This window comes from Trichosurus vulpecula, chromosome 1 (assembly GCF_011100635.1).
Source record: "Trichosurus vulpecula isolate mTriVul1 chromosome 1, mTriVul1.pri, whole genome shotgun sequence".
NCBI classification, from domain to species: Eukaryota; Metazoa; Chordata; class Mammalia; order Diprotodontia; family Phalangeridae; genus Trichosurus; species Trichosurus vulpecula.
The window spans coordinates 229,641,125-229,667,616 of NC_050573.1; the positions used below are offsets into that span (position 1 = coordinate 229,641,125).

A 26,492-nucleotide genomic window follows, 5' to 3' on the forward strand; every position below is an offset into this window, starting at 1 on the left:
TAGTCCTGATCCATTGTTGTACTAAGGATCTTGTCAAGCCTGTGATTGTATCCATACTGAGTAGGGCTGAATAGCCCACCTCTAAAAATTCTTTGTTTAGCTGGACCATCAGAAGTTCCTAACCAGTGACATTCCAGAGACACTGACACGGCTACCAAGTTTATTGGGGCTAAGGTTGCCACTTTTTTGGGTGGTTGGCTGACAGGCAGGAATTGAGACAACATTTGGCAATTTGATTGTCAATGATGCCAGCAGCCTTCCCACCCTAGAGATACTTCTACCCTGAGGCATCCTCTCAGGATTGGTGAGCCTCTGGCCCATAAGGAACCTCTGTGGGCCTATAGCCCATAAAGCCAGAGGTAGTGAACAAGGAAGGTAGCAAGCATGGTTGTAACGAAGAGGAAGTAACTTCACTCCTGGCTTAACTCATTTTCTGGACTTCTCTAACGTCTTTCTAGCACCCTTGACCTTGCAAGGGTACCCTTTCCCTGCCTGCCCAGTTTCCCACTATGTGTTATCATCTCCTAAGTAGCATGTACCCCTTGAGGGTAGGAACTGTGTTGTTTGCTTGCATTTGTAATCCCAAATTAGCATAGTGCCTGAAACACCCCGAGTACCTAATAAATGCTCACTAGTTCAACTGATCTTTCTGTCTTGGGACAGACTAAAAGCCCTGAGACATGTTACATGCAAGAAGCCTATGACTTCTTAGCTATTTTGGTGATAACAATCAAGGTATGGTCATTCATTCAGTGAAATGGATGTTCCTGGAAATGTTCCTGTTGTTGCTCCTGGCTAACATGATTGTTTTATCCTAAGAAGACTTGAATTGTTCTTGACATCATTTTCCCACTGTTCTAAAATGTGTCTTTTCTGTTATTTTCATTATTTGCATTAAGCACCGCTGCCAGGGCTGTTTTAAGATTATTTTATTAATGGAAGATCACCTAGAACGTTTTAGGGACTTAGCAACCCCAAGGGATGGGATTATGGTAGGTGTGATGCTTGTTTTATCTAAGTGGGTCATGCTCTCTGAGGGGGCAGGGAGACTATTTTGCTTCCTTAATTCCCTCAAGAAAAACTGATGTCAGAAACTTTATTTTGCCCCAATTGCTACATTCAAGGGACTGCTTTCCTGGCTGCTTGTGGCGTTGATTCTCCAGGAAGAGCTAAGTACTGTTGTTTTTAACTCCAGAACCTTTTAAATTGAGTCTTTTATTTACTACTTTAGTAAAGTTTGTTTTAAATGTACTTTAGGCTCTACAAAATGCTTATTGAATTTTAAACCTTAAATCTGTTTGAGTCTTGGATGACAATAAAATTAATAAAAAGTAATTTCAAGAAAGAGGAGTGCTAGCAACTGAAAGACGAAGAAGGGCTTTAAGCAGAAAGTAGCACCTGATTGTATTATACTTTGATAGGCATTATACAAAGCAGAGGGGAGGAAAGAGTCCATTTCAGAAGTGGCGAAGTTCCCTACACAAAAACAGAGAATGTTCAATTTCAATGTCATATTTGAGGGATAATTATCAGAACAAATTAACTGGGATGGGGAGTGCATAAATAAGCAGTGTACAGGTGAAAGAACACTGCATTTGGAGTTAGGGACATGGGTTTGGATGCAGATGTTGTTGACTATTAATTTCTATGACCTTGATAAGTCATTTGACATCTCTGGATGTCAACTTTTTCGTCTATAACATGAAAGGGTTGGAAGAGACAACCTGTAAGGTCCCTTGCAAGCGCGTAAAAGAAAAAATAAGATTGGAAAGGTAGAGGTAGACAGATGATATTTTAGTCCAGAGAAAATATGGAATCACTGAAGATTTTTATCTGAATGTTTTCCTGCCTAACACTATTCCTTGACACCTTCTTTCTCAAGACACTTAATTTTACTTAATCAGTGCTCCTTTTCCTCTACCTCATGCTCCTATTTTACCTTTACCTATTCTTCTTTCATCATTATTACCTATATATCACCTTCACTACAATGCTGGTTTTAATCTAGCTCAGTCCCACCTAGGTAATCCCCTCAGTCCATATCTCACACCTACCACCACTCTACTCTGTGGAGTCATTTCATATTGGCAAATTTCCTTACATCCTCCATATTTTCCTTAGCTTTAGGACAAAAGTAATATTACTCTCAGCTTGGTGGCTAAGGATGGGATCAGAAAAGGTTTCATGAAGGGAGGTAGTACTATATATAAATATTGAAAGAAAATTAAAATTTCAACAGGCAGAACTGGCAGAAGCAGCATTTGTGGTGGAGAAAACACCCTGTGGTTTTTCATTGAATAGAGGTGGAAAACAAGGATATGTCCTTTTTTTTTTTAAATTTTAAGTCTAAATTAGTAGCAGAATTTAGTACATTTAAGGGGAAGATGGGAGGTAAGATTGTAAAGACAATATATGACTGTTGTAGAAGGCTTTTGATGCCAGGAGTTGATACTTAATTTGGCAGGCAATATAGAAAGCTATTAAAAATTCCTGATTAGGGTAGCTGCTCATCCTTTCTTGTTATCCTGCCTTCTCTTGTCTTCTTGCCTTTGCTCAAGCAATCACCCAAGTTAGGAATGGATTTTCCTCCATTTCTGCTGAAGTTCCTCTCTTTATTCATGCCCTTGTAGCTGTGTTGTAGAAGAATGATCCAACAAGAGCAGTGTGCAGGACTAATTTGGAAGAGAAAAGGACTCTAAGTAGGATGACAATGCTTAGAAGGCAATACTGCAAAAGTCTATTTGAGAGGTAATCCTTAGACCCTGAATTCAGGGGGTAGCAGGCAGCATGGAATATACAATGTTACTCCTCCTTCATTTTTCCTGCTTCTGTGCCTTTTGTTCATGCTGTTTCTATGGCTAGAAAGCCCCTCCCTCCATCTAATGTATTCTTACTCATCTTTTGGAGTGCATGCTACCTCCTACTGATCTACCAATCAGTAGGATACTTCTCTCAGAAGTCGCATAATACTAGGTTTATATCTCATATGCAAATAATTACAACACATAAAGTAGATATGTCATGCTTACTCCTACTAGACTATAATGCTGAAGAAGGCAGGGGTTATGTCTTATTTAAATTTTGTATTTCACCTACCACACAGTAAGTACTTTATAAATATTTGCTGAGTTGAATGAAGAGAAGGGAATGGATACAAGAGATTATGGAAGTAGAATCTTTAAGACTCAACAATTAAATGGACATGGTGGGTAGGCAGGTGGCAAGTCAATATGACTTCAAGATTTTCAGTAGGGCTATTAACCAAAGTTAGGAGGCAGACCAAATTTGGGGAGAGAAGAAAATGAGATCAGCTTTGAAAATGGTGAATATCTAGGTAGCAAAAAACATGGGACTGGAGGTAGGGGGAGGGATGGAGTGGTAACTATAAACTATAGTGGTAACTATAGCAGTTAGGGACTAGTAAAATGAAAGTGTTAGGTAAGACTACCTTTAAGGATCCTAACAGCTCTAACATTTTTTGATTCAACTCTAAAGAGACGTGATTCAAAACGGTTGCCTAGGAAGAGGTGGGAAGAAAAAATTTGGGAGAATATTAACCATGAAGGGGAAAGAAAGAAGAGCCTGCAGTAAGGACTGAGAAAGAGTACTAATATAAAATCAAGAAGATACAGTGTTTTGTCATGGAAGTCAAACTATGTTTATAAGGTCCTTGAATGTAGAGACCATGCCTCTTTTTTATTATTCTAACTACTTCAGTGCCTACCTAGCACGGTACTGCGCATTTACTAAGTATTTAATATAGCTTCACCTTGGATGTCCAGTGGGCATCTGAAATTCAACACATTTCAAACTTGACTAATTTTTCCCTCTATGCCTGACCCTTCTTTTAATCTTTCAATTCTTGCAAATGACATTAACCCTTACCTAAGCTATAATAACCTAATTGGTCTTCTAGTTTGTCACTTCTCCAGGCCATTCAGCAAAGTTACCTAAGTTATCTCCTTCATACACTGCTGTGATCATATAAATCCTCTACTCAAAAACTCATGAGTGGCTTCTTTGTTTAATAATCACTAAACATAAACTACTAACTCCAACAGTTAAAGTTCTGGAGTATTTTACCATCCCCAGTTGTCATCCTATCCTCTCGTGTCGTCTTCTTTTTTTAAATTTATTTTTTTATATTTAGTTTACAATAGTCAGTTCCACAAGTTTTTGAGTTCCAAATTTTCTCCTCCTCATTCCTCTCCTCCCTTCTTCCCCCAAGACAGTATGTAATTCAATATAGGTTCTACATATACCTTCTCATTAAACTTATTTATGCAACAGTCAAGTTGTAAAGAAGAATTATAACCAATTTTTTCTCTGGATGTGCATAGCTGTTTCCATCATGAGTTTTTTGGAGCTGTCTTTAAACCTTGTATTGCTAAGAAGAGCCAAGTCTATATCAAAGTTAGTCCTTACAGATATCATGTGTCTGTAACTGTGTATAATGTTCTCCTGGTTCTGCTCCCCTCACTCAGCATCAGATCACGTAAGACAAGTCTTTCCAGGTTATAATGAAGCCCGTCTGCTCCTCATTTCTTATAGCACAATAGTATTCCATTACATTCATATACCACAATTTGTTTGGCCATTCCCCAATTGATGGGCATCCCCTTGATTTCCAATTCTTTGCCATCACAAAAAGAGCTGCTATATATATTTTTGTACATATGGGTGGGTCCCTTTCCCACTTGTGTGATCTCTTTTGGATACAGCCCTAGAAGTGGTATTGCTAGGTCAAAGGGCACGCACATTTTTATAGCCGTTTGGGCCTAGTTCCAAATTACTCTCCAGAATGCCTGGATCAGTTCACAACTCCACCAACAATGTAACAGTGTTCCTATTTTCCCACATCTTCTCCAGCATTTATCATTTTCCTGTTTTGTCATTTTAGCCAATCTGACAGGAGAGATGTGGTACCGAAGAGTTGTTTTGATTTGCATTTCTCTAATCAATTGTGATTTAGAGCATTTTTTTATACGACTACTTTCTTCCTCTGAAAACTGCCTGTTCATATCCTTTGACCATTTCCCAATTGGGGAATGACTTATATTTCTATAAATTTGACTCAGTTCCCTGTATTATTTTAGAGACAAGGCTTTTATCAGAGACACTGGTTGTAAAGATTTTCTCCCCATTTTCTGCTTCCCTCCTAATCTTTGTTGCATTGGCTTTGTTTGTACAAATACTTTTCTATTTAACGTAATCAAAATACTATATTTTGCATTTTGTAATGCTCTCTATCTCTTGTTTGGTCATAAACTTTTCCCTTCTCCATAAATCTGACAGGTAAATTATTCCTTGCTTTCCCAAACTGCTTATAGTATCAGCCTTTATATCTAAATCATGAACCCATTTTGACTTTATTTTGGTATATGGTTTAAGATATTGGTCTATGCCCAGTTTCTGCCATACTATTTTCCAGTTTTCCCAGAAGTTTTGGTGAAATGGTCAATTCTTAACCCAGAAGCTGGACTCTTTCAGTTTATCAAAGAGTAGATTGTTATAATCATTGACTACTGCATCTTGTGTATCTAACCTATTATTCCACTGATCCACCACCCTATTTCTTAGCCAGTACCAAGCAGTTTTGATGATTGCTGCTTTATAATACAGTTTAATATCTGGTATGGCTAGGCCCCCTTCCCTAGCATTTCTTCTCATTAACTCCCTTGATATTCTGGCCCTTCTGTTCTTCCAGATGAATTTTGTTATTATTTTATCCAGCTCAGTAAAATAATTTTTTGGTAGTTTGATTGGTATGGCACTGAATAAGCAAATTAATTTAGGTAAAATTGTCATTTTTATTATATTAGCTCAGCCTAACCACGAGCAACTGATGTTTTTCCACTTATTTAGATCTGATTTTATTTGTATGAAAAGTGTTTTGTAATTGTGTTCCTATAGGTCCTGGGTTTGTCTTGGCAGGTAGACTCCCAAATATTTTATGGTATCTATGGTAACTTTAAATGGAATTTTTCTTTCTATCTCTTACTGTGGAGCTTTGTTAGTAACATACAGGAATGCTGAGGATTTATGTGGGTCCTCTTGTGTCTTCTTGCTTTGCTCAAGCAATTACTCATGTCAGGAATGGATTTCCCTATGTCTCAAAGTTCATTGCTTCATTCAAGATCCAACTCAGATCTCATCTCCTCCAAGAAACCTTTCCTGACTTCCTTCTTCCCTTGCCCAGGTAAAATCGATCTCTTTGTCCTCAAATTTCTTGTGGTACTCTGCCAGAACCTTTTTTTTTTTTTGCACTTTTTACTCTTCTCTTTGTTAGTTATTTGTTTTCTTATCTTTTCCAAAATAATATTAAAAGCCCTGGAAGAAGGTAGGTGTGTATAATTTTTATCTTTGTATTTCTACCACTATATGTCTTTCAAATATAAACTCAACAAGTGCTTTCTGGACTAAACTTTTGAAATGCATTAATTGCTGATTGAAGAGAGGATTACCAACAGTGTCCATCTGTTTATACCACCCTTCAGAAATCTTAATTGCTCTAGATCTGTCTTCCAGGACTCACTTTTACTTTCTTAGATATTTTTAAGCACATAGTTCATTCTCCTTTCCACATCATTCCTTTAGTAATTTTATTTCTGCTGATAGCCACATGACATAGTGATTTTATAGTCTGTCACTCTCCATGGTCCCCATTCTACCAGTATGGTCAAAACCTGAACTTAGTGCTCAACAAAGCATAGGTCAACCTGCAAAATCAAAGGACTGTGTGCTCCCTCTTTCCAATCACAATCACCTTATTTTTAAAACCTTTCTCATTTCCCTACACATATAAACTTATGTTTTGCCTCATCAAGGCCTACAGATTATGTATTTTAAAAAAAACCCTACTAATTCCCCTACCCTGATAACTGGGGAAATATATTTAGCTCTTTTTTTTCCCCAGACAATGCTATCCTAAAACCAAAGACTTCTTCAACCCCTGACCTTTGATCATACCAACACCCAACTCCGGATTACTCTCATTTATTTTCTTTATTCCTATTCTTAGACCATAAAATGCTGCTAGACATAATCAAGGAACTAGGTTAATCTGTCATATTGTAAATTCATGCTGTATGTTTTCAAATGGTCTCTTCATGCTGTTTATAATCCTTTTACTTAGTCTCTGTTGATCCCTAAGTCTAATTCCCTATCTACCACCTGCCTCAAACCCCCAAATTCCAGTGACCTTGTCTTAGGAAACAATATGTTTTCTTATCACTGTGCTTCACATTAATAAAACTTTCATCACAACATCCCTGTGAAACATGTAGTTACGTACTGGTTTTACCTATTTTACAATGGTCAACTGATTTGTCCAGGGTCTCATAGCTAGTAAATGTCAGATGTAGGAATTTAACCCAGGTCTCCTGAGTCCAGAGGTCTCTCCATCACATCATACTACTTTATCTGGATGCTCTCTAAACTAACCAAGGACAACCTCCTTTCTATGCATCAAAATCCTAACCATCTTTGAAGGTTCAACTTACATCTCATCACCCCTATAAAGCATGGTGCGGTAGAAAGAGAACTGAATTCACAGTCAGAAGTTTTAGGGTAAAATCCCAGCTGTGTTATGACCTGAGTGACACTACACCTATCATTTAACTTCCCTGGGGCTGTTTCCTCATCTGTAAAATGAGTAGGTTAGACTAGATAATTTCTAAGGTCCCTTTCTAGAGATAAATCTTATAATTCTCTGATTCTAAGTTTTCTGTGACTATTCCAGACCCCAATAGTTCTTCCTCTCCAATACCTGTCAAAAGCACACTTTGTCACCCACATACTACACTGTGGTGTACCGTAAATATATGTAGAAAAAGTACTGGCTCCATTTACAATGGGAGGCTGGATCCCAAAAGGTCAATTACTTTGCATTGTACTACTCAGCTACTTAGTATTAAAGGGGAAATTTTGGTATTGGGTAGCCCTGAGAGCAAAAGTCTAAAGCAAGTCAAGTACAGTCTTAGCATATCTGACTCAAGTAATTCCACGAACAATAAAACTCCAGGTGATCAGGATAGTTTTACTTCAGGACTCTCAAATACAGACTTTAGTACAAACAAAAACCTCAAAATAAAACTTGCTTCTGGAAAATAGAAGGGGAATAGAAGAGGGACAGGGCACCTACTATTATGAAGACAAAATGAAATATTTGAAAAGTATTCTGCAAACTTTAAAGTTCCACGTAAATGTTAGTTATTATTATTTCTGAGAAAATGGGATCACACTTGTTGCCTACTACTTGATGCAGGTCCTTTAAAAGTAGGGATAAATCCCCAGAGTATGAGAAAAGAAAGAGAAAAGAGGTAAAATTAACATCAGACAATTTTGCAATAGTAGCTCTGGTAGTTTTCAGGGAGAAAAGTGAAATTTTGACTTATCTATGAATTCTATTTATCCATATATTTTCCATCTACTGAAATTTTAAATTATTTATGGATTTAATTTATGTAATCCCTATATTCCGATAACATAATTAAAGCTGGCTATAACTTTACCATTCTTATTCCCATATCTTAATTACTATCTCTAAATCTACTACTTTTGATTTTATAATTGGTTATACTTCAAAAATATCAAAATGGCCATATGGTTCTTCTCTGTTCCCAAATAATTAATCCATTTTAAGCAGAATAATTTTTACCTTTCTTCCAGATGGTTTTTCTACCATGTTGCCGTCACTGTCAGAATTTTCACTCTGAACTGGTTTTGTGGACCCAGATTTGGGCATTTTATAGCTGTTCAGCTAGCTGAGTCCTGTATCAGTCTTCTCATCATGTGTCTGTAAAGGATGGGATAAATTAGGGCTACTGGGATTGATATCCAAATGAAACCCACTCATAAAGTTATTTTATATGTTTAAATATTTTGTTCCTACATAGAATCATAAGAGGTCATACCCAGTCCCACATCTACCCCCCAAAACCATGGATCTTGTCTACAACATTCCCAAAGTAGGCATTCAACATCGACAAATACGGTCTTTTAACTATCTTACTTCTCACTAAATTCCTCCATGCTTTGTACTGGCTGTCCCCTCTGTCTGAAATGTATTCTTCCTTACTTCTGCTTCTCAGAATCCCAAGTTTCCTTCAAGATTAGCTCAAGCACAGTCTTCTACATGTTAGCATTTCCTGATGTTCCTGATAATTCTGATTAGTAAATACTAATGGCATTCCTCCAAAATTACCTTGGATCTATTTAGTCTATTTCTACATATGCAGGTTGTCTCCACCAGATAGACAGTATAATCCTCCTGAGGATGGGTACAATTTCGTTTTTTACTTTGTATTCCAGCACTCAGCACAACTCTTAACATACAGGCACTTAACGAATGCTCACTGACTGTGTCTCCACTAAAATCTCAAAAGTAAGCCACAGTGGGTCTGAGACCACAATTTCTGTAGGCACCATAGAATGTGATTCATTTGGGTGTTCTGAAGGCTTGCTTACTCTAGCCATCTTTGCCATCCACCTTGCTGCTGTTCCCTTGGGACTTCTTGGGGCCATGCTGGCTTTATTGGTGAATTATCTACTGCAACCTCAAACGGCAAACTTTATATAACTTGCACCAGACTCAAGACCATGTTGCTCTTCCCTCTACTGTCAATCTTTTGCTTGGAGAATACTAAATCAATACTACTACCATTGCTTCTGGGAAGAATTTGCTAATTGGCTCCTCCATGGTTCTACTCAACATTCCTGTGACTTTCCAAGCTAGAACACCCTTCCTGGAAACAATTCCCTTAGGTTCTGTCTCTCCCTAGAAGCTCCTGGAGGGCAGGGGCTGTCTCATTTTTATTTTACATTTGTATCCCCAGAGCTTAGCACACTGCTTTGCATGTAATAAGTTTTTAATAAATGTTTTTCATTCAGCTGGATTCTGCCCTCATCATATTACAGAATTTTGGAGTTGGAAAAGACAGAAATGACTAGTCTAGTTTATACCTGGAAAAAATTCCTTCTACAACACACCCAATAAATGATCATTCAGTCTCTGCTGAAGATATCCAATGATGCGGATCCCACTACCTCCCTCAAAGAAGCTCATTTCACATAGATACCTCTTATTACTAGGAATTTTTTCCTTATATCAAGACTAAACTTGCCTCTTTGACTTCTATTTAATGTTCTCAACAGCCAAGAAGAACAAGCCTAATCTCTCTACCAAGTGAAGGTTATTCAAATACTTGAGGTAACTATCACATTTCCCTTACGTCTTTTCTTCTCCATGCTGAATATTCCCTGGTTGGGCATAATAGATATTGAAATAGTAGAAGTGAAAAGAATTGCCCATTCCTGATTGAATAAATGCAGTGAGGAAGAGCTAGAAGTCAGTAACACCAAGGTAAAAACCTGGGTGCCTGGCAAAAGGGTGGTGCTCTTGACAGAAATATGGAAGTCTGAAAGAGGGATGGTTGGGGCGGGTTGGTGGAAAATAATGATTTCAGTGTTGGAACATGTTAAGTTTAAGAAGTCCACAGGATACCTGGTTCAAAAGCTACTAAGTAGTTGGAGATACGTAAACAAGGCTCAGGAGATAAACTAGGACTGGATAAACACACACGTGTGTTATACATATGTATGCTATCTGTATAAAAATGGTAATTGAACTCCTAAAAGATGATGAAATTACTAAATCGGAGAGAGTACAGAGAATAAAAGAGGGTACAAAACAGAGCCTTGGGGTTCATACCCACAACCAGGGGGCATGACACAGATGATGAACATGTGGTTATTTCACTGGTGGTTTGCATGCTATTAATAAGTTAAAAGAGCTTATAGTTCAGGGAAAACCTCAAAAAGAATAGATTAACCACAAGGACTGGAAGAATTGATGGAAGAATTGATAGAAGAACTGAAAAATCTGATAAAAATTAAATCTGAACACATGGAATTGGAATCAACAGTTTGGAGCAAAAAGTAGGCTCCTTACCTGAATATGTGATACCCTAAAAACTGAAATGAAGCACAAAGCACTGTTATAAAATACAGCCAATTTGCAAAAAAGGAAAAGGAAAGACAATTGAAGAATCACTGGGCTCCCTGAAAACAATGATGATACAGAAACCTTGGATTCCACATTTCAAGAAAACTATTGGAGCTAAAGGGCCGCGTAAAAATAGAAAGAATCCACTGATGGCTTTCTGAAAGATATCCTGAATAAAAACTCCTAGGACTATCAAAACCTGAGCGGCCAGATCACAGAAAAAATACTGCAAGCATATAAGAATAAAGACAGCAAATATCAAGGAATCACATACATGATCACACAAGATTTGGCAGCAATTTCATAAAACAAAGACAATCTTGCAAAATGACAAGCAAAAGGCAAACAAGAATAACTTATTCTACAAAAATGAATATAACTTACAGGTAGGAAAGTGGACCATTGGGGGAGGGGGGAGAAGAGAAGTCATTTAAGTGCTCATTTTGAGGAAACCATAGTTATGTAGAGTCTTTAACACTCAAACAAAGCAGATTAGAAAAACCTAGAAAGGAATCCACTTTTAAGAATTGTGAAAGGATTAAATGATAATTAAGTATTTACATTCCAAGAAGGAGAAAGGGGAACTCTGTCCCTTGAAAAGTTCACTATTAAGAACAAGAAAGGGAGCTAAGGGGGGGCGGAGCCAAGATGGCGACTGGAAAGCAGGGACTGGCATGACCTCCGTGCCGAATTCCTCCAAAAACCTATAGAAAATGGCTCTGAACCAATTCTAGAACGGCTGAACCCACAAAACAGCAGAGGGAAGCAGGGCTCCAGCCCAGGACAGCCTTGATGGTCTCTGAGTAAGGTCTATTCCACACAGAGCTGGGAGCAGAGAGGAGCCGTGGGGAGCCAAGCCCAGCCGAGCCCAGCGTGAGCTGTGGGGACCAACCAGACCAGAAGCTGGGCGGAAAGTGCCCTAGCGCCCTGAATCAGTGAGCTGCGGCAGTTACCAGACTTCTCAACCCACAGACACCAAAGACAGCGGAGAAGGTTAGTGGGAAAAGCTGCAGGAGTGGAAGGAGTTCGCAGTTCAGCTACCAGCCCCGGGGGCAGCAGAGGTGGGGCAGCTACAGCTGTTGTTGCTTCCAGCACCAGGCCCACCTGGTGGGAGGAACTAAGTGGCAGATCAGAGCAGGAGTGCACAGCCTGCTGAGGATCTAAGCCCAGTCCGGGCTGGGGGTTCTTGGGGAAGGAGCAATGCTGGTGTGGCAGAGCTGGCACATCCCCCCCAAACGTGGAACATAGAACTCTTTAGTCTACAAGCAGTCATACCCTGCTGAAAAACTCAAGGGTCAAGTTAGTTGGTTGGGAATATGGCCAGGCAGCGAAAACACACCCAGATTCAGTCTCAGACTTTGCATTCTTTCTTTGGTGACAAAGAAGACCAAAACATGCAGCCTAAAGAAGTCAACAAAGTCAAAGAGCCTACACCAAAAGCCTCCAAGAAAAACATGAACTGGTCCCAGGCTATGGAAGAGCTCAAAAAGGATTTGGAAAAGCAAGTTAGAGAAGTAGAGGAAAAATTGGGAAGAGAAATGAGAAGGATGCGAGAAAACCATGAAAAACAAGTCAATGACTTGCTAAAGGAGACCCAAAAAAATACTGAAAAATACACTGAAGAAAACAACACCTTAAAAAATAGACTAACTCAAATGTCAAAAGAGCTCCAAAAAGCCAATGAGGAGAAGAATGCCTTCAAAGACAGAATTAGCCAAATGCAAAAGGAGGTCCAAAAGACCACTGAAGAAAATACTACTTTAAAAATTAGATTGGAGCAAGTGGAGGCTAGTGACTTGATGAGAAATCAAGACGTTATAAAACAGAACCAAAGGAATGAAAAAATGGAAAGCAATGTGAAATATCTCCTTGGAAAAACCACTGACCTGGAAAATAGATCCAGGAGAGATAATTTAAAAATTATTGGACTACCTGAAAGCCATGATCAAAAAAAGAGCCTAGATACCATCTTTCAAGAAATTATCAAGGAGAACTGCCCTGATATTCTAGAGCCACAGGGCAAAATAGAAATTGAAAGAATCCACCAATCACCTCCTGAAAAAGATTCCAAAAAGAAAACTCCTAGGAATATTGTCGCCAAATTCCAGAGCTCCCAGATCAAGGAGAAAATACTGCAAGCAGCCAGAAAGAAACAATTGGAGTATTGTGGAAACCCAATCAGAATAATCCAAGATCTGGCAACTTCTACATTAAGAGATCGAAGGGCTTGGAATACGATATTCCGGAGGTCAATGGAGCTAGGATTCAAACCAAGAATCACCTACCCAGCAAAACTGAGTATCATGCTCCAAGGCAAAATATGGATTTTTAATAAAATAGAGGACTTTCAAGCTTTCTCAGTGAAAAGACCAGAAATGAATAGAAAATTTGACTTTCAAACACAAGAATCAAGAGAAGCATGAAAAGGTAATCAAGAAAAAGAACAAGAAAAAGAAATTGCAAGGAACTTACTAAAGTTGAACTGTTTTGTTTACATTCCTACATGGAAGGATGATGTGTATGATTCATGAGACCTCAGTATTAGGGTAGCTGAAGGGAATATGCATATATGTATATATGTTTATGTGTGTGTATATATATATGTATGTGTGTGTGAATGTGTTTGTATGTATATATCTATGTGTGTGTGTGTGTGTGTGTGTGTGTGTATATATATATATATATATATGTGTGTATAGAGAGAGAGAGAGAGAGAAAGAGAGAGAGAGCAAGCAGGACACAGGGTGAGTTGAAGATGAAGGGAAGATATCTAAAAGAAAAAGAAATCAAATTAAGGGATGAGAGAGGAACATATTGGGAGAGGGAGATAGGGAGAAAGAGAATGGGGTGGATTATCTCGCATAAAGGTGGCAAGAGGAAGCAGTTCTGTGGGAGCAGGGGAGAGGGCAGGTGAGGGGGGAATGAGTGAATCTTGCTCTCATCAGATTGGGCCTGAGGAGAGAATACCATACATACCCAATTGGGTATCTTACCCCACAGGAAAGAAGAGGGAAGAAGATAAAAAAAGGGGGGGATGATGGAGGGGAGGGCAGATGGGGGTAGAGATAAACAAAAACAAACACTTTGGAAAGGGGACAGGGTCAAGGGAGAAAATTCAATAAAGAGGGATGGGTTGGGAAGGAGCAAAATATAGTTAGTCTTTCACAACATGAGTATTGTGGATGGGTTATACATAATGATACACATGTGGCCTATGTTGAATTGCTTGACTTCTTGGGGAGGGTGGGTGGGAAGGGAGGAGGGGGGAGAATTTGGAACTCAAAGTTTTTAAAAACAGACGTTCAAAAACAAAAAAAAAGTTTTTTGCATGCAACTAGAAAATAAGATACACAGGCAATGGGGAGTAGAAATTTAGCTTTCCCTACAAGAGGGGAAGGGAAAAGGGGATGGGAGGGGAGTGGGGTGACAGAAGGGAGGGCTGACCGGGGAACAGGGCAACCAGAATATATGCCATCTTGGAGTGGGGGGGGGGTAGAAATGGGGAGAAAATTTGTAATTCAAACTCTTGTGAAAACCAATGTTGAAAACTAAATATGTTAAATAAATAAATTAAATTTAAAAAAAAAAGGGAGCTAAGATAAACTGAGGGACTCAATGAAGTTTAATTATGTTCTTCAATAGAGTAAAGAAAAAGGAGGAATAGAGAAATACATAAATGAAGAAATACAGGGAAGAAACGAGGAAGAAGGAACTTACAATAGAGGTATAGCAGAATTGTAATATATAAACAGTGAGGCATGGGTAGAGCAGCAAACATTTTATGAGCTACATTCTTACATGAAATCAGGAGAAAGTTAGTTGGATACATACATGTATGCATATGTTTATATGCAATGGAGATATTAAGATCTTTAGAGAAATATGTAAGATGACAGAGATAGAAGAGGGAAAGTGAAAACCAAATGAAATTCATATAAGAGAAGAAAGAGCAAGACCCAGCAACTTATATAATCAGATAAGATACAAGTAAAAAAAAATACAGTATCTTATACTGTATATCACAGTAAAACCCAAATACATAGACATATGACCTAACAGAGGACAAAGTAAAGTGTTATCATTCACAACCAGGGCAAAAAGAGGAGAATTTTTACCTAATCAAGGGATAAAGATAATGATAAAAGACAAAATGGAACAATTCTGATTACATGAAATTAATGCCTCTGTTTGTTTGTTTGTTTGTTTTTTGTAGGGGAGAAGGGAAGGCAATTGGGGTTAAGTGACTTGCCCAAGGTCACATAGCTAAGTGCCTAAGGTCGCATTTGAACTCAGGTCCTCCTGACTCCAGGGCCAGTGCTCTACTCACTGCGCCACCTAGCTGCCCCCAAATTAAAGCTTCTGAATAAGGAAAACAAATGCAGTTAGAATCAAAAGGGAGATAATTTGGAAAAAATTCACAATAGATTCTGCTGATAAAGAGAAATTTAAGATATATAAAGCAATGATACAAATATGTATGAGAATCATTTCTCAACAGTTAAGTAGTCAAAGGACATGAACAGGCAATTCTAGTTCTCTAAGGAAGAAAAGTAAGCAATCAACAACGCTATGAAAAAGTATACTATATTACTTAATATTGAAAGAAATGGAAATAAAAGAACTCTGGACTTCCACCTCACTCATCAAACTGGCAAAGATGACAAAAGAAGAAAACAAATTCTTGGAGGAATTATGGGAAGACAAGCACATTAGTGTACTAATGGAGTAGTTGTGAATTGGTTCAACCATTCTAAAAAACATTATACCAAAATGTCACTACACTCTTCATAGCCTTTGACCTCATGATACTACTATTGGGCACATACCCTAAAGAAGTCAGAGGCAGAAAGGATTTATATATACAAGAATATTTACAGTAGAGCTAGTTGCTGGAAAGGACTGAAAACAAAATAGGTGCCAATCAGTTGAACAAATCATGGTATATGAATGAAATGAAGTTTTACTGAACCATTAAGATTCAGGTGGGGGGGGCGGAGCCAGGATGGCCCATGAAAACAGCATCCTACCGGAGTTCTCTCACAATTTCTGTAAGACACCTCTAAAAAAGTCATTCTGAGTAGATTTGAGAGAGTTAGAAGCCCCTAGCAGTCTGAGTGGGGCAAATTTCCAAGCCAGGAGAGTCCGAAAGGTTGATGGGACGGATCTGTAGGCTGGGAGAGTACTCGGCGCCCGGAGCTGTAGGAGACAGCACCAAAGCAGAAGCAGCTGCAAGCTGGGTGCCCTAAACCGGTGGAGATCCCCAGGCCTCCTGACACAAGACGGGAGTCCGTTGAAGCCACGAGAGGCAGAAGCGCAACGCCTCCGGCCGTGAGACATCTACTCCTCAGGCTTGCAGCCCAAAGGCTTAAAACATGCCTTCTTGAACTTCCAGGACACAAATGGCCAGGTAAAGGGCTCTAATCCCTCCCTCTCTGACCCAGAGAATTCCTTGGGAAAAACACTGGGATAGAGGAGACAGAAGTGGGGCTTCAGTGGCCAAGCAGTAGGAGTTTCTGAGTCCCAGAGGGGCAGAGCCAGCAGGGATCAACACCAGGAGCCCAGATGTTCCTTTGTACAGCCAGAGGAAGTGGCAGACACCAGCACAGACAACGAACAGCTGAAACCATTGCTGAAGAGCAACAGTGCTGGAGAGCAGCTCCAGGGGAAAAGGAGACTTCAGGCAGCCAGACCCCTGCCCCACACCTCAGGAAACTGAAGGCCATAATACACAAAGCCAGTAACTGGACTCACAATCCCCAGAACAAGAAACTTAGGACAGAGATCCCTGAGCCCCAAAAGCAGAAATCCACTGTAAAGCCAGGAAAAAGCTAACCAACATGAAGATGAACACAAAAAAACCAAGGACCGCTGACTCCTTTTATGGAAACAGGGATGATCAAAATACGAATTCGGAAGAGGATAGCATTGACACTATACCCACATCTGATACCTCAACAGGGAATGTGAACTGGTCTCAAACCTAAAAAGAATTACTGGAAGAGCTAAAGGAGGATTTTATAAAACAAATTAGGGAGGTAAAAGAAAAAACAGAAAAAATGAAAAAAAAACCCACTGATGAAATCAAGTCTTTAAGAAATAAGATTGGTGAAATGGCTACAGAGATTCAGAATCTAAATACAGAAAATGACACCCTGAAAGGTAAAATCAACCAACTGGAAAAGGAGACTCAAAAGCAAAATGAAGACAGCAATTCATTAGAAATTAGAATTGAGCAAGTGGAAGCTAATGATTCTATGAGGCATCAAGAAGTAGTAAAACAAAATGTAAAGAATGAAAAAAATAGAAGAAAATGTGAAATATCTGACTGGAAAAACAACTGACCTGGAAAATAGACCCAGGAGAGACAATTTAAGAATTATTGGTCTACTGGAAATCCATGAGGAAAAAAAGAGCCTTGACAGTGTCCTAGAAGAAATTATCAAAGACAACTGCTCAGAGATCCTAGAACGACAGGGTAAAATAGTCATTGAAAGAATCCACCGATCACCCCCTGAGATACCAAATTGAAAATTCCAAGAAATATTATAGCCAAATTTCATAACTACAAAGTGAAAGAGAAAATACTGCAAGCAGCCAAAAAGAAACAATTCAAATATCGTGGAACCATAATCAGGATCATGCAGGATCTTTCAGCTTCTACATTAAATGACAGGAGAAATTGGAATGTGATATTCCAAAGGGCAAAGGGACAACAACCAAGGATCAACTACCCAGCAAAACTGAGCATAATTTTTCAGGCAAGGAGATGACATTCAATGACATAAGGGAATTCCAGACTTTCCTGATGAAAAGGCCAGAATTCAATGGAAAATTTGATCTTCAAATACAAAACTCAAGAGAGACATAAAAAAGTAAAAGGGGGGAAAACCCCCCCACAAACCTTATTAATCAAAAAGGGCAAATTATTTACATCTTTATATAATATCATATCATCTTATGTATGTTTTTATATATATACACACACACACACACACACACACATGTATATGTTAATCTTGAGAATAGTACAACTATTATGACAATTGAAAGGGATATACATAGACTGTGGATGTCTATATAAAATAACTGATATAAGGATAAAAAAGCACAATTAAGAGATGTAAAGGGAGGGTTCTGGGAGAAGAGGTAAGGCGGTAGTAGAAATGGATAAATTACATCAAATGAAGATGCACAAAAACAAACTATACTAGAAGGAAAGAAGGGAGGGAGAAGAGCAGTATTTGAGCTTTACTCTCATTAGATGAGATTCAAGAAGGGAATAACATACCTTGATAAGTATAGAAATCTAACTTGTCCTATAGGCAGTAGGAGGAGAAAAGGGAAAAAAAAGGGAGGGGGTGGTCAGAAGGGAGGGAAGAAGTAGCAAGTGGAAAACAGTAAGATAAGGGAGGGGAATCAAGAGGGAGGGTAAACTGAGGAAGGCGGCAATCAAAAGCAAAACTCTGTTGAGGAGTGGAAGGGGAAAGGGAGAAACAAAAGCATAAATGGGGAAATATGATAAAGAAAAAGACACAGATAGTAATTATAACTGTGAACATGAATGGGATGAACTCTCCCAAAAAACAGAAGCAGATAGCAGAATGGATTAAAAACCATAATCCTACAATATGCTGTTTACAAGAAACACATTGGAAACAGGGGGATACACTCAGGGTAAAGGTAAAAGGCTGAAGTAAAATATATTGCACTTCAGCTAAAGTAAAAAAAAAAGCAGGGGTAGCAATCCTAATATCAGACATAGCAAAAGTAAACATAGATCTAAGTAAAAGAGATAAGGAAGGACACTACATCCTGCTAAAACGCACCATAAACGATGAAGCAATATCATTCTTTAATATATATGCACCAAGTGGTATGGCATGAAAATTCTTAGAGGAGAGGTTAAGGGAGTTACAGGAAGAAATAGACAGCCAAACTATAATGATGGGAGACCTCAACCTCCCCCTCTCTAAACTTGATAAATCTAACCTCAAAATAAACAAGAAAGAAGTTAAGGAGGTGAATAGAATTTTAGAAAAGGCAGATAGAATAGACCTCCAGAAAAAAATGAATGGGGGTAAAAAGGAATATACTTTTTTCTCAGTGGTACATGGCACATACTCAAAAATTGACCATGTACTAGGGCATAAAAACTTCACAATCCAGTGCAGAAAGGCAGAAGTAGTCAAAGCATCCTTTTTAGATCATGATGCAATAAAAATTATTTGCAATAGAGAACCATGGAAAAATAAGCTAAAAATTAATTGGAAACTAAATAATCTAATCCTAAAGAATGAGTGGGCCAAAGAACAAATCATGGAAACAATTAGTAACTTCATTCAAGAGAATGACAATAATGAGACAACATACCAAAACTCATGGAATACAGCAAAAGCAGTTCTTAGGGGAAGTTTTATATCTCTAAATGCTCACATGAATAAAATAGAGAAAAAGGAGATCACTGAATTGGTCATGCAACTGAAAAAGCTAGAAAAAGAAGAAATTGAAAATCCCCAATTAAATACCAAATTAGAGATACTGAAAATCAAAGGAGAGATTAATAAAACTGAAATCAAGAAAACTATTGAACTGATAAATAAAACAAAGAGGTGGTTTTATGAAAAAAACAATTAAATTGATAAACCTTTGGTCAATTTGGTTAAAAAAAAAAGAAGAAAATCAAATTACCAGTATCAAAAATGAAAAGGGTGAATTCACCTCTAATGAAGAGGAAATCAAAACAATAATTAGGAATTATTTTGCCCAATTGTATGCCCATAAATTTGACAACCTTAGGGATATGGATGAATATCTACAAAAACATAAATTGCCCACTTTAACAGAAGAGTAAGTAAAATTTCAAAATAACCCCATCTCAGAAAAAGAAATTGAGCAATTGAACTCCCTAGGAATAAATCTCCAGGGCCAGATGGTTTTACATGTGACTTCTATCAAACATTTAAAGAACAATTAATTCCTATACTTTATAGACTATTTGGGAAAATAGGCGAAGAAGGAGTTGTACCAAATTCTTTTTATGACACAAATATAGTACTAATACCCAAACCAGGTAGAGTCAAAACAGAGAAAGAAAATTATACACCAACTTCCCTAATGAATATTAATGCAAAAATTTTAAATAAAATACTAGCAAAAAGACTGCAGCAACTTATCATCAGAATAATACACTACAACCAAGTAGGATTTACTCCAGGAATGCAAGGCTGGTTCAATATTAGGAAAATTATCAGCATAATTGATCATATCAACAACAAAACTAGCAGAAACCATATGATCATCTCAAGAGATGCAGAAAAAGCCTTTGACAAAATACAACACCCATTCCTTTTAAAAACACTAGAAAGCATACAAATAAATGGAGCCTTCCTTAAAATTATAAATAGCATCTACCTAAAACCTTCAACAAGCATTATTTGTAATGGGGATAAGCTAGATGCATTCCCAATAAGATCGGGGTGAAACAAGAATGTCCATTATCACCCCTACTATTCAATTTGGTATTAGAAACGTTAGCTGTAGCAATAAGAGAAGAAAAAGAAATTGAAGGAATTAGAATAGGCAAAGAAGAAACTAAATTATCACTTTTTGCAGATGATATGATGATTTGCTTAGAGAATCCTAGAGAATCAAGTAAAAAACTACTTGAAATAATAAATAACTTTAGCAAAGTTGCAGGATATAAAATAAACCCACATAAATCCTCAGCATTCCTATACATTACTAACAAAGCCCAACAGCAAGAGATAGAGAAATTCCATTCAAAGTTATTATAGACACTATAAAATATTTGGGAGTCTATCTGCCAAGAGAAACCCAGGGCTTATATAAACATAATTATGAAACACTTTTCACGTGAATAAAGTCAGACCTAAATAAATGGAAAAATATCAGTTGCTCATGGTTAGGCAGAGCTAATATAACAAAAAATGACAATTTTACCTAAATTAATTTATCTATTCAGTGCCATACCAATCGAACTACCAAAAAACTATTTTACAGAGCTGAATAAAATAATAACAAAAGTTATCTGGAAGGACAAGAGGTCTAGAATATCTAGGGAATTAATGAAAAGAAATGCTGGGAAGGTGGCCTAGCCATACCAGTTATTAAACTGTACTATAAAGTATCAATAATGAAAACTAACTGGTACTGGCTAATAAACAGTTGTGGATCAGTGGGATAGGATAGGTACACACACACAAGATGCAGTAGTCAACGACTATAGCAATCTACTCTTTGATAAACCCAAAGAATCCAGCTTCTGGGCCAAAAATTCACTATTTCACAAAAACTGCTAGGAAAATTGGAAAACGGTAGGGCAGAAACTGGGCATAGACCAATGTCTTACACCATACACCAAAATAAAGTCAAAATGGGTTCATGATTTAGGAATAAAGGTTGATACTATGACGAATTTGGAAGAGCAAGGAATAGTTTAAATATCAGATTTATGGAAAAGAAAAGAATTCATGATACAACAAGAGATAGAGAGAACATTACAAAATGCAAAATAGATAATTTTGATTATGTTAAATTGAAAAGTATTTGTATAAAAAAAGTCAATGGAACAAAGATCAGGAGGGAAGCAGAAAATTGGGAGAAAATCTTCACAACTAGTGTCTCTGATAAAGGCCTCATTTCTAAAATATACCGGGAACTGAGCCAAATTTATATGAATACAAGTCATTCCCCAATTGAGAAATGGTCAAAGGATATGAACAGGCAGTTTTCAGAAGAAGAAATTAAAGATATCTACAGGCATATGAAAAAATGCTCGAAATCACTACTGATTAAAGAAATGCAAATCAAAACAACTCTTCAGTACCACATCTCTCCTGTCACATTGGCTAAAATGACAAAATAGGAAAATGATAAATGTTGGAGAGGATGTGGGAAAATTGGAACATTGCTATACTGCTGGTGGAGTTGTGAACTGATCCAGCCACTCTGGAGAGCAATTTGGAACTATGCCCAAAGGGCTATAAAAATGTGCGTGCCCTTTGACCCAGCAATACCCCTTCTAGGGTTGTATCACAAAGAGATCACACAGGTGGGAAAAGGACCCATATGTACAAAAATATTTATAGCAGTTCTTTTGTAGTAGCAAACAGTCGGAAATCAAGGGGATGCCCATCAATTGGGAAATGGCTGAACAAGTTGTGGTATATGAAGGTAATGGAATACTACTGTGCTATAAGAAATGGGGATGATACGGACTTCATCATAACCTGGAAAAACCTACATGATATAATGCTGAGCGAGCAGAACAGAACCAGGAGAACATTACATAAAACTACAGATGCATGGATTCTGTGATGACTAACCCTGAAAGACTTGGCTCTTCTCAGCAATACAAGGTGCAAAGACAACTCCAAAGGACTCATGATGGAGAGTGCTATCTACATCCAGAGAAAGAACTATGGAGTTGGAATGCAGATTGAGGCACATTTTATGCTCGCCTTTTTTTTCCTTTGTTTTTTTTCCATTCTGTTTCTTCTTTCTCATGATTTCATTCCATCGCACATAATTCCTCTTTACATGACTATTGTGTAAATAAGTTCAATGTTAAGTTATATGTAGAAGATATATCAGATTCCATGCTGTCTTGGGGGGGGGGGCAGGGAGAAAATCTGGAACTCAAAATTATGTAGAACTGAGTGTTGTAAACTAAAAATAAAAAATCTCAAAAAGAACGATTCAGTCAGAAGTCTTGTACTAACTGATGCAGAATGAAATGAGCAGAACCAAATAACAATTTATTTGATGATCAAAATAATGGGAGGAGAAAGTAACTTGAAAGGCCTTTGAACTCTGAAGTGACAACCAATCATAATCAGTAAGTCAACAAGCATTTATTAAGTGCTTACTATGTGCCAGGCACTGTGCTAAGCACTGGTAATACAAAGAAAGGCAAAATAATCATCTTTGCCTTGACATTCTACTCGGGGAAATAACGTATACATAAATATGTAAATATAAGATACATACAGTGTAAATGGAAGGTAATTTCATAAGGAAAACACTATCAGTGGAGTTAGGGGAGTGGGAAAGGCTTCCCTCAGAAGGAGAGATGTGAGGAAAGTCTTGATGGAAGCCAGAGAAACTAAAAGTCTGAAGTGAGGGGGAAGACAATACCAGGCATGTGGTTTAGCCAGGACAAAAGCACAGTCAGGAGATGGAGTGCTTGGCTAATTGTTATAAGGGAAGACTTCTGCTTCGGGAAGGTGGGTTGGTGGACAATGAGTGATAGTCTATAAATATTTATTAAGCACCAGAAAAAGAACATATATATAGCAGTTTAAAAGCTGCATAGAAGGAAAGGAGGTGATGTAGAGAAGGGGTCAAAAAAGTAATTTGTGACAAACTAGTTGGGTTTAAACATGTATTTAAAAAAGAAAACACTATGTAATAGAAGTTCTTAGATTCTTGTACAGTCTTCTCTAGTCTTCATGTATTAAGATCATTAGACCACAGAAAGAGACTGTGATTTGTTATTTCTGAATTCACAATAGAAAAAGAACAAGTGGCTATTTCTCTGTTCCTTGCACTCATAAACAGGAATAATGAAAATTCCAACCACTTTTATCTTCATCATGTCCATTAAATTCAGCCTCATATACCACAGCGCCAAACTTTAGACGGCCTTATCATTCAGAAATGAACTGCCATATTTTTCTTTTTTAAAACAAATTTTATTAAGATCTTTTGTTTTGCACATCACCAAAATTTCTCCCAGTACTCTTCCCTTACCACTTCCCAGAGAGTCACCCCATACATCAAATAATATTTTAAAAGAAAAAAAAATAAGAAAAAGAAGGGGGAAAGAAATGAGCAAAACCAATCAATACATCAAATCCATTTCAAATGTATGCAATGTTCCCCACCCATGGACTCCCCCCAACTGTGGCAAAGAAGTTGGGTCAAAGTGTCTTCTCACACCTCTTCTTTTGGGTCATACTTTTCTTTGTAATTTTGCAACATTTGATTTTGAAATTTTGTGGTTGCTGATGCTTCCATTTACATTGATGTCAATGTGAATATTGTTTTCTTGGCTCTGGTTACATTATGCTACACTGGATTATTTCAGTGTTCTCTGTAGTCATCATATTTGTTATTGCTTACAGCTTAGTCTCTCACATTGATATACCACAATTTATTTAACCGTTTCCTAATTGATGGGCCTCTATACTTTGTTTCTACTTCTTTACTACAGCAAAAAGTGTGGCTATAAATATTTTGGTGTATGTGGAGACTTTTTTCTTATTAATGGCCTCTTGAAATCTCTGGGTCAAAGGATATAGGCATTTTAGTCAATTCATCTACATTATTCCCAACTGCTTTCCAAAAAGGTTGTGCTGATGCGCAGCTCCACTAACAATGTAATGTTGTGCCTATCTTCCCACAGCTCCTCCAACATTATTTCCCCATGTCTTGTCATCTTGCCAATTTTCTGGGTGTGAAGTAAAACCTCTGGGTTGTTCTGATTTGCGTTGCTCTTATTCTTAGTGACTTGGAACATTCTTTCATATTAATAGCTTTCAGTTCTTTAGAGAAAAAATTGGTTATATCTTTGGCCAATTATGTATCAGGAATGGGTTTTGGTCTTTACGTATACTTAACATATATACATGTATGTGTGTATGTATGCATAATTGATTAGTTGTCTGTACTTCTTGAATACCAAACCCTTATCTAAAAAATCTGATACAAAAAAAATTTTCTTTCATTTGGCCATTCTTATCCTAGGTAGGTACAATAATTTTCATTTTACAGAATATCAAGTTTTTTAGTTTCTTAAATCAAAGTTATTGATTCTAACTTTTGTAACTGCCTCTATTTCTTCCTTTGTTAAGAATACATGCACTACTCACTGCTGTAAAAGGTATATGATCTGCTTCTCTTCCATTTTTAAAAGTGAATTTATTATGGGATATGGTTTAAGATGTTAATCTAAGCTTAATTTCTACCACACTGTTTTCCAGTTTTGACAGCAATTTTTATCAAAAGGAGATGATTTCCTAAGCTATTTATATTTTCCAATTTATTGAATGCTTGGTTACTAAGCTTATTCTCCATCATTTTCTCTACCACTGACCTGCTTTTAACCAGTAACAAATTATTTTGAAGTCTGTTGCTTTATAATACAGTTTAATATCTAGAAGTGCTATTCCTCCTTCATCCCTACCTCTATTAGTTATTTCTGTTGATATTCTAGGTCTTTTGTTTCTGTAAGTGATTTCTATTAATATTTAATTATTTTCTGTAAAGTATCCCTTTGATAAATTGATACAGCATTAAAAAGTGTAAATTAACTCTGGTAGCATTGTTATTTTTATTACATTAACAAATCCCATCAACTAACACTGAATATTCTTCCAGATATTTAAGCTGTTCTTTGTTTCTCTAATATTTTATAACCGCATCTATGTAAGTATTTTGTGTGTTTTGGTAGACTGATATCCAAATACTTTATGCATTTTTCAGGGTTTTTTGGAATGGAATTGCCCCCTCCTTGTATTACTTCTTATATTCTGTTACTACTACAAAGAAATGCTATTTATTTTTGTGAATTTACTTTGTATCTTGCAACTCTGACAAAGGTATATTATTCTCAATTAATACCTTGACTGGTTCTCTAGGATTTTCTATGTAAACCATCAGGGTCATTAACAAACAGGTATATTTTAAATCTCTTCTTTGTTTACCTTTGTGCCTTTTAATTGCCTTTTAAAATTTTTATTATTATTGCTAACACTTCTAGAACTACGTAAAAATATTGGGGAGAACATAGAAATATTACTTGATAATAGAACGTTTTTGTTTCTGATTGTTTGGTTAATTACTGATCTCTTCCCTCCCCATGATTGTTTTCCTTTTCATTTGCCATAAAATCTCTTCTCTGGGTCCATTCCTATCCCCTCCTGCCCCTTTCTGGATAATAGTTGCTTCCAGAAACTCTAATTGCCCTTCTCCTCAGGTGGGACTCTATCCATGGAAGAATTACATTCTCAGAGGTAATAGCCTTTCTGAACACCAAAGTCCTACAAATAATATTCACTATAAAGTCCACATCTCTCATTACAGAATATTTCTTCCCACCTCCAGAGGAAGCTCCTTCAATGAGATCCCCCTCCTACTCCTGAACTGAAATATCTTTCTTTTCCCCCCTTGTTTCAATCCTTCCCTTTGCCCCCTCACCCTTTCTCCAGCAAGACATCTTCTTCTGGAATGACTATAGAAGTTGCTTTTCTTCATTGCTTACTACTGACTTGATACTTGATCAAGTATCTTGATACTTGATACTACTGATTGATACTTGATCATATATATTCCCCTCTATATTCTTTTCTATTTATGTACCCTTTTGTTCTGCACTTTAGTCCCACAAAAACAAAAACAATGATCCACCTATAAGCATGGTATGGTAAGGTTTAGTCCATCACGTATCAGGCTCTCTTCCTATGGT

The 26,492-nt window shown here is 37.3% G+C and overlaps 1 protein-coding gene across 1 annotated transcript in view; it reads right to left on the reverse strand.

Annotated features, from left to right (window-relative positions):
• ANKRD12 (ankyrin repeat domain 12) overlaps positions 1-26,492 on the reverse strand; it is a 207,261-nt gene that overhangs the window by 122,358 nt on the left and 58,411 nt on the right. The window contains exon 3 of the mRNA XM_036735930.1: positions 8,660-8,797. Coding sequence (XP_036591825.1) covers positions 8,660-8,746 — 87 coding nt within the window. The 5' untranslated portion in view covers positions 8,747-8,797. The remainder of the gene's footprint in view (positions 1-8,659; positions 8,798-26,492) is intronic.